The 15,365-nt window shown below is 37.6% G+C and overlaps 1 protein-coding gene across 3 annotated transcripts; it reads left to right on the top strand.

Moving 5' to 3' along the window:
* The first annotated feature begins 3,656 nt into the window (after nt 1–3,656).
* Nucleotides 3,657–15,231, top strand: LOC103717146 (phospholipase A I). Of its 3 annotated transcripts, none has more exons than XM_039131869.1 (18): nt 3,657–4,166; nt 6,856–7,003; nt 7,162–7,240; nt 7,340–7,493; nt 7,577–7,786; nt 7,888–8,133; nt 8,226–8,388; nt 8,471–8,731; nt 8,823–8,941; nt 9,016–9,177; nt 9,588–9,780; nt 9,907–10,043; nt 10,387–10,525; nt 10,736–10,942; nt 11,040–11,514; nt 11,616–11,832; nt 11,927–12,016; nt 14,441–15,231. In XM_039131869.1, exons 1-18 carry the CDS (start codon nt 3,657–3,659, stop codon nt 14,885–14,887), a joined length of 3,957 nt encoding a protein of 1,318 aa, XP_038987797.1. In that variant the 3' UTR covers nt 14,888–15,231. The 3 variants fall into 3 exon arrangements, with proteins under 3 accessions (XP_038987797.1, XP_038987798.1, XP_038987799.1); XM_039131870.1 differs by lacking the exon at nt 3,657–4,166 and adding an exon at nt 4,176–4,194; XM_039131871.1 differs by lacking the exon at nt 3,657–4,166 and having other exon boundaries at nt 7,329–7,493.
* The last annotated feature ends 134 nt before the right edge of the window (nt 15,232–15,365 follow it).

Below are 15,365 nucleotides of genomic sequence, written 5' to 3'. Positions count from 1 at the left end.
CAAGCTAGCTAGAGAGGTAAGCAATTTCTCTTTTTCTCCGACACTCAAGTTTGGAACCTAGAGGGGAAAAAGTTATGGGTTGCTTCACTATAGCACTAGTTACTACCATTGTAGTATATGTTGTAGTTTTTCTTCATCACCAAATTGCCCATGCCATAGCTCCACCAAGACCAACCAATTCTAGTCAAAAAATACTATTCTTGAATGTATGATATGAGATTAGAAGGCTTCTAGAAAGATGGAGCTCCTAATAGATAAAAAGAGATGCCGATAAATGTTTTGTGGAGGATAAGAGGATATATGAATCACTTTGATGATTATATATGCTCAAATTAAAACACTGCATGGGTAGGATTTATTTATTTAAAAAAGTTGGAAATAAAATAAGAACATTATAATTTATTTTTCCATATATTATATCAACATTATTATATTATTATAATAATTCTAATATATTATTATAGTTCGTATATTCCATCTAAAGGGTTGAGATCTCGACTCTACCGGCAAAATCAATATGGAGTTTCTATATAATGTATCTATGATATTAAAATAACGTGTTTTAAATATCACTTACCCATGCATCAAGTGGATCGAAAATATATTGTTTCAACTGCTAAATATATTATTCTATATGATTCATGACTTGGAAGCATCTAAATTTCTTAAATTTTAGTTCATATATATATATATGTATGTATGTATGTATGTATGCATGCATGCATGCATGTATATCATGATCCATAGTTTTAGTCTTTAATTGATGTGCTTTATTATAACAAATACTGCAGTCAATTTTTGTGTTCACTTGATGGATAGGTAGGAGCTTTTAAAATGCATAACATTTTTTTGATAATCTTGTGATGTAAATTATTGTGAATAGTGTGGATTTTTTGTTTAAAATGTTCATTGTTGGTTTTGTATTAATAGGATGGAGGGGCGTTGATCTTTTTGAAAGGAGAATAGCATGAAACTAATAATTTATATTATAGTTTTATGATATATAATGTTACAATATTAATGTATCACCATATGTAATAATAGGCATGTCATGGCAATACAATTTATATTTTATCAATTATAAAACATAGTACGCTATAATAATATAAAAATATTATAGTATTACAACATAAATAATATGTAATATAAAATATAACAATAAAATAATAAGAATGCTATAACAATATCAATATTTAGATATATTATTAATATATTAATTTATAGCCTCTACTATGGATTATTTGGTTTCTTCAAAATACTTCTAAAGTAGGAGTATCTTTGACCTTCTATTGCATTTTCTTGTTCTCCAATATATTTACTCTTTATGCGGACCAACATTTAAAATAACATTATTGTAACTATTACAATAGTTTTAACACTATGTGTATGGCTCCTCATGTCTATATGTATGGGGGATGGGTATATAGTAACATTATAACATATTATTTAGCATTGTAATGATTTTTTTAATCTAAATAATGATTTTTTATTTGTAACTTTATTCAATATTTTTTTCAAAATTTTATATATTTTTACCCCAATTTTTAAAAATGATTTTACAATCAAAAAATTATTTCCTTATCCAATGAGGACTGGGTGATTGCTTATGTAGCCAGTCACTGTGGTAGTACCCTATGGGCTGGAGATGGAGAGCTGCCCCAGGTACTACAAGGTATTTTGTTTTTTGATTTTATTGGGTGCATCCGTACTCGTTAGGTATGATCTACCCGCTTTAGCAAAAAAAAAAGTAAACAAAAAGGTAACAATGCTATTTTCTTACTATTACTTTATTATAATGTTCTTGCAATAGTAAATATTTTAATCTAAAAGTTAAAGTAATATTTTTGAGATGCAAGATATGTCGAACTGTCATGATCTGAGTGGTTTAGGGCGCATCAAACTGAACTGATCCGGGACGATTCAATCATTCAAAATACTTTGCCTTGTTATAATAAAACCCCTTACCTCTCGACCACATTCGACTTCAGTCTCTCTTCCCTCTTTTCTTGGAACCTAGCCAACCTAACATTGATGTTAGTACTCTTATTCGATGCCGACATTGATTCCATCCCCTTCCAAAGATTTGAACAATAATACATTTCTCTCTCCTTCACCCTCCTTCTCTCTCTCCCCCTCTCCCTTTCCCCTTTTTGACTCCCTCCGCCCTCTCCCTCTACCCCAGTTCTCTTCCATCGAAGATTAAGATTAGGGTTTCACCTTCTCTCCCCTCCTCCGCTCTCGATCCTTGGTTTGGCCCTGTAGTGGTACGACTCCAGAACCTTGTTATAACTATTGTGACAATCAATAGTAATTTTGGTTATGACTATTATAACAGGATAATTCATTTTATTTTTTTTTTGGTACATCGATAGCTCACACTAGTCTCGCGTGAGCATTACCATCTGAGTTAAGAGATAAGATACTACATATATTTGGAGGAACGGATACAAAATTGGTTCAGATAAACTCTTTAGAATGGTGAGTAGCAAAAGAGGTAATCCAGTCAGCAGCTCTATTCGTCTCTCGAAACACATGTACAACCTGAAAGGCATCACACTCCCTCAGCAACCACCGGATGTCATCTAGAAGTGGGTGGTCGGACAATGTACTCTTTAAAACATCAATGTATACCCTAAGACTAAAGACCAAGAAAAAGCTACATTGCATTATATTAAATTGAGATTTTAATTATTACATTTATTCTAAATAAATTGATCGTTGGTGTTGTAGCTTTATGGCTTGGATAAAGCTCTTAGCATGGAGATCACTACAACAGTCGTGTTGAGATCCTTTAGGATGGCTAGAAATATCTGGGACATCCGTTTTGCTGCCGCAGCGCCCAGGTTTCCCTCTTTTTTTGGATGCCCCCATCCCTTGGTCATCTCAAAATCAATTTCGATGGCAGCATGATAGTGGATGGAGTGCATGGAAGAGTGGGCTTTGTGATTAGAGACCACCATGGCAAGCTGATTGTGGCGAGAGGCCACGGCACCCCGGACTTTACCGCCATGAGGTGGAGCTTTGGGCAGCATGGGAGGGCATTTCTTGTGCGAGGAGGATATTGGAGCTGATAGGATATACCTCGAGGGGGACTCTTCTACAGTGATCGATTGGATTCGGAGGGTGGATCCCTATGGAGATGGTCACCTGATGATTCGTGAGACTCGTAGACTGGTCAGGGAGATAGGCTCATTCTAGACAGCACATATTTACCGGAAGACGAACATAGCTTTAGACTGTGTTGCTACCTATATTGCTCGGCACTCCGGAGAGGTTACCTAGACTAGCATTGCGAATATACCGCTTTTTTTGTATCTTTTACTTTGATTTGGCAGGTTGTATTTATTTAAGAGTAATATGAAATGTCATTTTTACTAAAATAATTATAATAAAAAGATAAAAAGAGGTCTTAGCGTCGCTCGTGCCAAATTTCCGCGTGCTTACAGTTTTTGCCGACTTCGAGGGCTCTGACCAGGTAGCTAACTAAACAAGAAAAGCCTGCAGCGCTCCTTCCTTCTTTTCGTCTCTCCGAACCTCCGACCGACTCGACATATTTTGTCTCCCACCGTTTCGCCCAGCCTCCCCGCCCGATAATCTCAACCCTAAGCACGATCCCATTCTTGGAGAAACCCTAGAATTCCATCCACCCCGAGGCCATGTCATGGGGTTTGGGGTGGAAGCGGCTTTCCGAGATCTTCCATCTGGCCCTCGACTATGGCGAATCCGACGACAATGCCGATAACCCCTCCCCCTCTTCTTCCCCACCGCCGCCGTCCTTGTCGCCTCCGCCATCTCCTTCCTCCGCGGGATTAGGGTTCCGGATCGATCTCGACTGGTCGGCCGGCGAGGACGAGGACCAGGTCGCCCTCCGCCTCCAGTCCCAGCTCATGGTTGCCCTCCCCCTGCCGCAGGACACTGTAGTCCTAGATCTCCACCAGGATGAGGAGGGATGGATCAAAGTGGGCATGAAGGTCGTGAAGCGGCGGGAGCCTCTGAGATCGGTGAAGATGTCGAAGGTTCTGAATTCCGGGCAGCAGAGCGATGGGATTGGCGTTTTGACGCGGTTGATTAGGTCAGATCTGGCAGGGTCTGGGGAAGAGTCTCCAAGGCTTGCGGATCACTGGAAGAGCCTTAAGGTTCTAAACCTGGGTGGATGTGGTTTGTCGGTGAGACTGATGTTGTTAGGTCTTCAAGGTTTTCGTTCATTTGCTTCGTTTGATCTTATGTTTATCAATAGATTCGTGATCTCGTATGGCGCTTTCTTGAATTTTTTTTTTGGATTTCAAATTCAGATTGCACCGGGATTTTATATGTGATCCAAGGAGCTCAACCTATCATTTTTTTCTGCTATTACCATGCGATGTTCGTTAGAATATTCAATGTTAATTTTTGTTTTTTTTCCCGATTTGTGTCATGGTTCTCTTCCTGTTGGTCAATATAGGATTTGTAGCTGATAAAAGATGCAAGGAATTAATCTAATATTTGCTCAAATACACCAATATAGGACTTTTAAGGTGCCTTACTCTTACTGTTGAGCTGACCTCTTGAATCCTTATAGGCTTCATCTCTGAATTACACGGCATATTCTCGGATCAGTTATCAATCACTCTCCACAGTGATAATATTTATGCTTCTTATATTGCCCTTATAACATAAGGAACAGCTGCTACAAATGTTACATAAATGCAATGGTCCGCCTTTGGATCCAGTAGCATACTGTGTAAACTAGACAATGGACTTCTCATATGATTACACAATGTGGCTTGTTAACCAAATAATTGGTTTGCATATGAAATACAACAAATTTTCATTGACATTCAAACTCATGATGGATTGGAGATTGAGATTTTGCCTAGTAGATTAGAAGCATGTGATGGTTTACATCTCTGTTGAAAAGTATGCGAACTTCTTGACTCAACAAACTCATAAATATTTTTGAAATATCAATGTTGGGTAAGGTGATCAATCTCACAAGCATTGTTCACTTCTGGAAAAGGCTTACTAATATTCTGAACAACATTCTATTTATCACAATTGGGTGGAGTAGTGGTGTATGTGACGCTTACATTGAAGAGAAGATGGTGATCTCGAACAATATTGGGTTTGGATTTGGTGATGGATTATTTCAAATCAGATGAATCTGGGTCTACTTGATTCACCTACTTCAGTGATACAATATTTGTCTTTCTTGATGACCAAAGGTGCCACCCATTTGTATCTCGATCAAGCACTTAGAATGGGATAATAGAAATATGACTAGGAGTCTGTAATGGTGTTCAGAAGAGATGCAGCAAATGGCTATAGGAGAAATTGGTGACCTCCTGCCCGCTTGATGTCCCAAGACAAGGCTTCAACAAATCTGCAGCTGCATGCAGCTTTAGGTTATGAGATCAACAACATGACCTTGCAGATAGTTGTAATGTGAGCATAGAATCATGAGACATGAGAGGCTAATGGCCTATCATGTCGATATCATTATTTTTGTTAGCTCATGTGGATGAGGATGCGAGTGTGGATGGATTAACCATTACGAGCTGGATGATTTTCTAAACTTTTTTGATTATGGGACCCGCCATTGAAGATTGTAAATGATCTGGTCTCTGGTCTATTGGTTATGTTCTCCGATCTCTACCACCACCTGTTTGCACCCTTTAACGTTTTTTTCTTAATTGTGGCTCACAGGATGGCATGCACATTCATGACAATTTTAATGGGGATTGAAGATTGTATATTATATGAATATGTATACTTTTTTATTTGTTAAGTTGCAATGATGTATATCTTTAATGAGTTAAGAAACTGTATAAAGATCTGACTGTAAAGATCCATGGAGAACTCCATCTCCAAATTTTGCCATTCATAACCTCTTTGCCTTCCAAATGATGATTAAATAAGTCTGACTCAATGTACCTAGTTGCTTATTAAGCTCCCTACAAAATTTCCTTTGAAACTTATGAGACCAACCCCCACTATCCAATTGAGAATCAGCATTAGCATTATCATCCTCTTTTCAATTATAAATAGCATTGGAAATTGATTTGCCAAGGAGTTCAACACCATGCATCCTTCCAAAACTGACTAGACTGTCCATCGCCAAGCTAATTTTTAATCCAGTTAAAAACATCACAGCTTCTTAAACACATACTCGAAAGGTGAGAGACTCTTCTGGAGGCACCAAGTTTAAAAGGAGATGGAAACCAATATCACATACAAGGTAAACGTGTGATTAGTATCTGCTATGTTGGCATATCCAACATCTGTTTGTCGCTATTCTGAAAATAAAAATTGGTGGGTGAAGAAGAAAAGTTTAAGTAAAGAGGTATTGTTGCCAAAGTAAAATGGACTCCTTGAGGGAAATGGGTAAAATTTCTGCAAACTGATGAGATGAGAGAATCTCATTACTTATTGTCACGTTTTGAGAATATGAATATAAGCTTCATACTATTTCTTGATAGGCATGTTCTGAGAATATGGATATAACTGATTTTTCAGACACTTCAGGTAAAACATTTTGTGACCACTCTCTCATGTGGTGCTCTTACACTTTATATCTTTGTTTAGTTTCTTTTTTAATTTAATTTTATTTTACTATTGATGATCATTGTCACATTAAAAATTCTGGTTATTGTCTTGTAAATTTTACATTTTACTTGATTTATACTTGTTATTATTTGCATTCTTCTCTTTTTATAGTTATGAAGGAGTTGAGATCATCTGATGTGCTTTCTGAGTTTCTTGTGGCATGATGCTGTTGTAGATCTCAATTATATTGCTGATAGATTGATGGAGCTTTGTAGTATTATCTTTATGCAATGATGTGGCCCTTACTGTGAATTGGTCTTATGAAAATAACAGGTCCTTCCAGTAGAGTTAACACAACTGCCACTACTTGAGAGATTATACCTTGATAACAATAAGCTAACACTTTTGCCACCAGAACTTGGTGAATTGAGAACTCTGAAAGTGTTAGGAGTTGACTATAACATGTTGGTTTCTGTCCCTGGTAAGTTTGAATCTTTTATGACCTTTACCTAAGACTATTTCATCCATAGATTGTTGGATTATACTATTTGCGATTGTACAGAAACTGAAAAAAATTGCCCATTCAAGTTGCAAAACTTGCTAACCTAATTGAACCACAAATTTTTGTCTTTTGAGCAGTTGAGCTTAGGCAGTGTGTTATGCTGGTGGAGTTATCACTGGAACATAACAAACTTGTCCGCCCACTTCTGGATTTCAGGTCATTCGATTATCAGTTGTCTTGATGCCTTTACCTTCTCCATTCCAAATTGCTCTGAGATGTTCTTAGCCTTAACATTTCTTTTCAGTTATATGGCAGGGCTATGGCAGAGCTTCGTATTCTGAGATTGTTTGGGAATCCTCTTGAGTTTCTTCCAGAAATTTTGCCGTTGCAAAATCTTCGACATTTATCGCTTGCTAATATCAGAATCGAGGCAACTGAGAATCTAAAATCTGTAACCGTACAAATTGAGGTATAGCTCTCCTGCAACTTTTACGAGTCTTGTGCTAGCCTTTTAAGTTATGTAATGGTTATAACCTCCTTTGGTCATTTCAGACAGATAACAGTTCCTATTTCACTGCATCTAGACACAAGCTTAGTGCCTTCTTCTCTCTAATCTTCCGGTTTTCTTCATGTCATCATCCTTTGCTGGCATCTGCACTAGCCAAGATTATGCAAGATCATAGCAATCGTATAGCTGTTAGCAAAGAAGAAAATGCTATAAGGCAGCTCATAAGTATGATAAGCAGTGACAATCGCCATGTGGTATGTAGCTGCAAATTCTTTCAAGAAACCAGATTAATGTAGTCTTTAACTCCAGTTCTCAATTCGATAATATCTTTTACAATGGTTACCACATGTTGCAGGTTGAACAAGCATGTTCTGCTCTTTCTTCACTGGCAGCTGATGTTTCTTTGGCAATGCAATTGATTAAATCTGACATAATGCAACCTATTGAATTAGTTCTGAGATCAGTTGACCAAGAAGAGTTGATATCTGTATTGCAAGTTGTGGTCACCTTGGCTTTTGCCTCTGATAGTGTTGCTCAAAAGATGCTGACCAAAGACGTCCTGAAATCACTTAAAGCACTGTGTGCACACAAGAACATAGAGGCAAGATAACCCAGAGATAAGATTCTTGTTGATGAATTGCTTTCTCAGTTTTGCCATAATCACATGCATTATACAATCTGTTCTTTTATCAGGTGCAACGCCTATCTTTATTTGCAGTTGGCAATTTAGCTTTCTGTTTGGAGAATCGTCACACCCTAGCTCAATCTGAAAGCTTGCATGAACTTCTTCTACGCCTGACAGTTACACCAGAGTCACGTGTGAACAAGGCTGCTGCACGTGCTTTGGCAATTCTTGGTATGTTATTTTTTTAATCATGGTTCTGTTTATATCATTTTGTCATTAATTTAATCTTTGTATTCTATTGTCCTCACTTCAGGAGAGAATGAGAATTTGCGTCGAGCAGTAAGAGGAAAGCCAGTTGGGAAGCAAGGACTACGGATACTATCAATGGATGGGGGTGGGATGAAGGGTTTGGCAACAGTTCAGATGCTTAGACAGATTGAAGAAGGAACTGGAAAGCGTATACATGAAATGTTTGACCTTATCTGTGGTACATCCACGGGTGGTATGCTTGCTGTAGCTCTTGGCATTAAACAAATGACTTTGGATCAATGTGAAGAAATATACAAAAAACTAGGTGAAGAGTCTGGACTGTGACCGTAAAAGTTATGTCATGTTCATTTTTTCTAAGTATCAGACCCATGCTTAAGTGCTGTTTTCTTTCTCAGGAAAGCTCGTATTTGCTGAGCCTGTCCCTAAAGATGAAGCTACTTCCTGGAGAGAGAAACTCGATCAACTTTACAAAAGTTCGTCACAAAGCTTTAGAGTAGTTGTGCATGGATCTAAAGTAAGGATATTTGCATTTTTTTTGTCTGATTTATTTCTGTTCTTCAGGACCTTACCTCAAGAGCTTTCTTTCAGCACAGTGCAGATCAATTTGAAAGGTTACTGAAAGAGATGTGTGTTGATGAAGAGGGTGACCTTTTAATAGAGTCTGCTGTGAAGGGCATCCCAAAGGTTTTTGTAGTATCAACTCTGGTCAGCGTTATGCCAGCTCAACCATTTCTTTTCCGAAATTATCAGGTTTGTCCATTTGCAGTATGTTCCATGCTAGTTCATATGCGCATTAATGACCTAGTACGCTTATAAAAGCTGCTTCTTACATGTTTACTCATTTTTGGAAGCAATCTCTTCATGAATAAAGTTGCCTTTTATATCTTTATAATTATCCAGCTATTTTGTTACAGAAAATGCATTCTGAAGTTCTTTCCATGGAATGATTGATCTACCTTGTGTTTAGAATTTTTCTTATAATGCAATAGCTGAAAGATCTCTCACAAAAATTCTTGTCTGGATGCTCATGATAATCTTTTTCCTCCTTAACTATCATGGTTTACATAATCTGATATAAGCAGCATGGGAGTTAGATTTCCCTCTCTCTCTCTCTCTATGAATACTGAATTGGCAAATAACAGCTTCTGCATGTCTTCTAGTATCCGGCTGGCACCCCAGAGCTCCCTTCAGGAATGGCTGAGAGTCCTGCGATCAGTGCAATTGGAACATCTGCCCCTGGTACTCAAATTGGTATCCGGCGTAGTGCTTTTATTGGAAGCTGCAAGCATCAGATATGGCAAGCTATAAGAGCATCATCTGCTGCTCCATATTATCTTGATGATTACTCGGATGGTAATCATTCCTAGCCTTTTAACTACATCTTGCCTTGGATTCTTTTAAATCATGTGCATGTGGTTGACCTTCTCTGAAAACTTCGTAATTGGTGGCAATTTTGTTATCCTTTGCAATTTCTTACAGATGTAAATCGTTGGCAAGATGGAGCTATTGTAGCAAATAATCCAACTATCTTTGCTATAAGAGAAGCACAACTTTTATGGCCTGATACACAAATTGATTGTATAGTTTCAATAGGATGTGGTTCAGTTCCAACCAAGGTAAGTTGCACTTTTTGCTTAATGTCCCCTCTTGGCTGTCTGAACATGTTGCCTGTGTATTTGGAATTAACCAATGGATAACCCACCACGCAGACTGGCAAGATGATACGAAAATTATTGACTAGTCAGTAATTAACAATATACTCGTAGCTTACTACAAATGTATGAAAATTATAATCTGAAGGTGTTGTATAGCAATTTAAAATACATTAACACTTATATAAATTCGATTTTCTATATTCTCATTGGAGACTTGAATGTTGATTGGCATTACTTTGATGAACACATGTTATATAAATTCTTCATGTTCTTAAACTCTTTTGCTTTTACTGGCAATATTTAGGCTCGAAAAGGTGGTTGGCGTTATCTAGATACAGGACAAGTCTTGATTGAGAGTGCATGCTCAGTGGAGCGAGTGGAGGAAGCGATGGACAGTTTGATACCCATGCTTCCTCAAATGCATTATTTTCGATTTAACCCAGGTGATTCATTAACTGAGAAATTTGTGCATGAATTGAAGAATCTGTGGATTTTCTTTCATCTATGTCAATGTTTCAGTTTCAGCCATAGACTTCTAATGTGTGATTAATCTAGATAATATCAGCTAATTTCAAGGAAGCCTTTTTGTGCTCTGTTTGGCTTGTAAGTTATTGAGAACAATGATACAGTGTGAACTTGTTTCACATTGACAGTTGATGAGCGATATGGAATGGAACTAGATGAGACTGATCCTGCCATTTGGCTTAAGCTGGAAGCTGCAACTGAGGAGTACATTCAGAAAAATTCTGAATCTTTTAAAAATCTCTGCGAGCGACTAGTTCCAAGATACCATAGTGAAGAAAAAATAATGGAGAAATTGAAGATTCAGCAATTTTCTAAATCAAAACCATCAAACTCAGGTTTCTATCATTTTTCTCTGTTGCTTGAGTGTTATTAAACTTAAACTCATTCTAGTCTTTTGTAAGTTGCTGGAGTTTAATGTATCTTTTCCCCCAGGGCTTGACGAAAACAGCCCTTCGTTAGGCTGGAGGCGCATGGTACTACTTGTGGAATCTTCACATAGTCCTGATTCTGGAAGGACTATTCATCATGCTCGTTCTCTTGAGACCTTTTGTGCTCGAAATGGCATTAGATTATCTCTTCTGAATCGAGCATCAGGATTTTCCAAGCCAGCAACTGCATTTCCTTCACCATTTACATCACCATTGTTTACTGGAAGCTTTCCATCAAGTCCACTTCTATATAGTCCTGAATTTGGTCCTCAGCGAGCAAATCGGATTGATTTAGTTCCACCACTTAGCCTGGATGGTCATGCAATTGTGAAGGCACCGGGGTCACCACCAACATCTCCATTATTGTCTAGGCAACCCTCTATACATGTTCGTGCATTACACGATAAATTACAGAATTTACCCCAAGTAGGCGTAATACATCTGGCTCTTCAAAATGACTCGACAGGTTCAATATTAAGGTCTAATATTGCCCTTCTTTCTTTGATATATTGTAGCGCGCATCTTTGGTTTGATTATTTTTTAATCTGGTTGTAACCTGACATGGTGATCTTTCTATCAGTTGGCAGAATGACGTGTTTGTGGTTGCGGAACCTGGGGAGCTTGCTGATAGATTTCTTCAGAGTGTTAAGCTGAGCTTGTCATCAATGATGCGAGGGCATAACAGAAAAGAGGCTTATTCATTAACAAAGGTTTCATGTGTCGCTGATTTGGTTGCACGATGGCCCTGGTTTCAAGTTGGAGGGATCGTCCATCGTTATATAGGACGGCAAACACAAGTATGTATTTTTATTTTTTTCAATTTCTTCTATATTATTTCTTCACCTTTACTAGGCTGTTAGTGATGTATAATTGTCATTTTTATGATTGAAGGTGATGGAGGATAACCAAGAAATTAGTGCCTTTATGTTTCGAAGGACAGTTCCTGCTGTTCACTTGACATCTGAGGATGTTCGCTGGATGGTGAGATGTGTAACAATTTGTAGTACTCTACCTTCTTGGATTGTAGAAAGAGCATACCTTATCATTGTGCTGATTGCTATGGTAAATATTGGATAGTTTTCATATACTGCCACTTTTGATTGGTCAAATCAAACACTTGGGAAATAAGTTCCATCAAAAAATAGAGTAGGAAGTTAGAGAGAACAAAACATTAAAGTTCTCTGTTGGTTTTCTTAGATTTGTTCTATTGTTCAAAAAGGTCAAAACACCGAGTCAGAAGCCTTCCACATTTTCTTACTCTTTTGAAAGCAAGCTAATGATGTGTATCTGATCTTTGCACTTTGCAATTTATTAAATCTTTGTAGAAGTACTGCAATCATAAGCAAAGAAACTGAGTGCCCCTTCTACTGTTTCCAATTCAGAATTGACTCATCTTGACTGTCCCATATGTGGCTTCTTTGTACATAGTGAACATGGTGGAAATTGTTGGTTCATTGGTTTTTTTGCGTTACAATTGTAATGCGAATGAACATGGGTAACAGATTCCGAAGCCATTTTCCAATGCATAAGGGAACATAGGTGAATTATTTTTCAAAGTGTTGCCTGGGTAACACTTATCCAGGAAATGCAGATTCCTGGTTAAGTTTCATGCCCTCAAAAGAACAAACCCTAAAAGTTTTCTATTCAATATTCCATGAGGCTGGGACCTCCTTAGGAACTTAAGCAAGCTGAGAACATAGAATTAGTGCATTTAAAACTTGTAAGATACCTGTCACAGGTACTTGCTATAAGGTAGGACCTCATGGATTATCTTATATAAATTATTCAAAAGTTCTACAGCATGGCATCTCGACACCCTTTTTTCATCTTCATCATCCAAGACACCTACTGTCAAATATCAGGTTGATGGAGTGTATCTTCAAGCTGAGAAAGCTCCATGAAAGGCTTGAGCAGATTTTACAACCTATTTTCCATGTAATGCAACCTCTCTATTGATTGATGTTGGCTTCCTGGCCAATGCAAATTTAAGCAAGAGAGTGTCCTGCAATGAACACCTGAGTTGAGTTGGCGAGTAAGAATATCTAAGTTACCTGTTGCTCTGTAAACTCATTCAATGTGGGATATTTTTTTTTGAATACACCTTTATAATCTAACAATGACTATCAAGTGTTCTCCCAACTATTTGAGTTTGGCTTTATTGATAAGACAATGGTAAAAACAGGAAAAACATGAATACTATTTTCATCCACTTGGTTTTTATAGACTGCTGTGACGATGAAAATTCAGCTTCTTGTTATGGTAGGGCTTGAAATGCCATTTTAATGCTCTAATTATAGTAGGATTTTCTTCCACTGCCAGGAAATCTTAGTTACATAATTTTGTTCTCAGTAAGGTTTAAAATGAAAGAAAAATGATAGGGTTTAGTCCATGCACCAGGAGTCTCACTAGAATATCTGCTGAAGCATCATGGGAGTGGAACTCTTATAGGGTAAGTGATCTTACCATTGATCTTTACCATTGGAAACAATTATTTGAAGAATGTTTCTTTAGGTATCTTGTTCTCTGAAAAGTTATTAGTATGAAAAGTTTTTAACTAGATTTATCATTTGGAATCAGAATGTTTACACAGATTTGTAGTTTCATTGCAACTAAATGTGAACTGGAAGCTATTTAGCTTTGAAAAACTTTCTTGTGATTATGACACTATATTTACATTGTTCCATCATTGGGAAACCAATGGGTATTAATGTAAAAGGGTTGTAATCCATGCGGCATATAGGGGAATCATGTTGTTTACTGAGAGAGGGGGTGTTGGTCTGCAAGGGATTTCAGAATTAGAGGACTTCCCACACTAGATTAAGTTTTTGCCTGGCAGGTGGCCATGGAGTTTAGATAGCAAGGGCCAAGGGGACACATCGAAGGTTACCAGAAGGTAATATTATCATGTCATAAACAAGTGTATCACTAGATTAGCATGGCTTCTGTGATGCAGAAGGACATAGTTAAGGGAAAAAGAGGCCACAACATTGTTATTGGTTCATTATAGTTGTAAAGGTGATGAGAGTTTTATGTAAGAGAACATTTTTCATTATTTAAAAGCAAAGGTACATAACTATTTCAGGGGTGTGACGGGTGAAGGCACATGGCTTTGCTTTTCATATTCTCAGAAAGTTACGCTTATTAGTGGGTTCATGGACAAATCAGTTTTGGCGTTTTGTTACATAGATCGGCTTCAGCTATGATTTTTGTGTCAACAGATAGTTCATGTCATTTCTTTGGTGCAAACTCTTGATAATGGTACAAAAATTATTTGCCATTTTGCTTCTGGCTTTTCCCCTTGTATATGAGCTAAAAAATTGTCTATTTTTAAGGCTTACAAGTTCATTTATCTCCAGTTTTCTTTCTTATGAAGCATGCTCCTGAACTTTCTGAATTTTTTTCCAGGTTGGAGCATGGAGAGACAGAATTATAATCTGCACTGGAAAGTATGGGCTTGCTAATAGCCTCGTGAAGGCTTTTCTGGATTCAGGCGCCAAAGCTGTTGTTGCATCATCACTTGAACCTCCTGACCCCCAGTCTGTGTTATTCCATGGGACAGCTGAATATAATGGTTGTGAGAATGGAAAATTCGTTATTGGGGACGAAGAGGCTGAGGATGAAGAGCCAGAGCCACCCAGTCCTGCAAGTGATTGGGAAGACAGCGATGCAGAGAAAGGTAGTGACCACCCATTGAACCTGATTGATGACAATGAAGAGGATTTATCCCAGTTCATATGCCTTTTGTATGACACATTGTTCCAAGAGGGATCAAGAGTAGATGCTGCTTTGCAGCATGCACTCCGCTCCCATCCGAAATTCAAATACACTTGCCACCTACCAAACATACTTTAGTTGTAACAGAAAACAACATTTAAAACTATAAATAATTTAATATAGTAAAAATTAGAATATTTAAGGTAAAGAGTAAAATCAAGTTTTGGGCTATAGAGCATGTTTCCTTATGCACCAGAAAAAGTTTCGGTAACCATGTGCACACCCTTGCAGCAATTGATACGTTGTTGTATATATAAGTTACAGTTTAATGCATAAGCATGGGGTCCTTTCAGACCTTTATTTTTCTATACTTTTGCAGTTGTATCAGAAAAAAATTGTTCCCAGCTCCCTATATACACTCAGTCATATTATAGGTTTTTTGTGTCATTTCTGTTATATAATGTTGAAATTTTGTCTTGTGATGCATGGCTGTTATGCTTTTGTTTGTAATGATATGGCCTTGCATTCTGCAAAATGGTAAGTTGTTGAAGATTGTGCTGACTCTTACATGCTCGTGGTTTTTGGATGGATGGCTGTGATTCCACCTGTTAGGGTC

This window comes from Phoenix dactylifera, chromosome 11 (genome assembly GCF_009389715.1).
Source record: "Phoenix dactylifera cultivar Barhee BC4 chromosome 11, palm_55x_up_171113_PBpolish2nd_filt_p, whole genome shotgun sequence".
Taxonomy (NCBI): Eukaryota; Viridiplantae; Streptophyta; class Magnoliopsida; order Arecales; family Arecaceae; genus Phoenix; species Phoenix dactylifera.
Note: the sequence above shows the minus strand (reverse complement) of the source record. Positions and strands in the feature narration are given on the sequence as shown.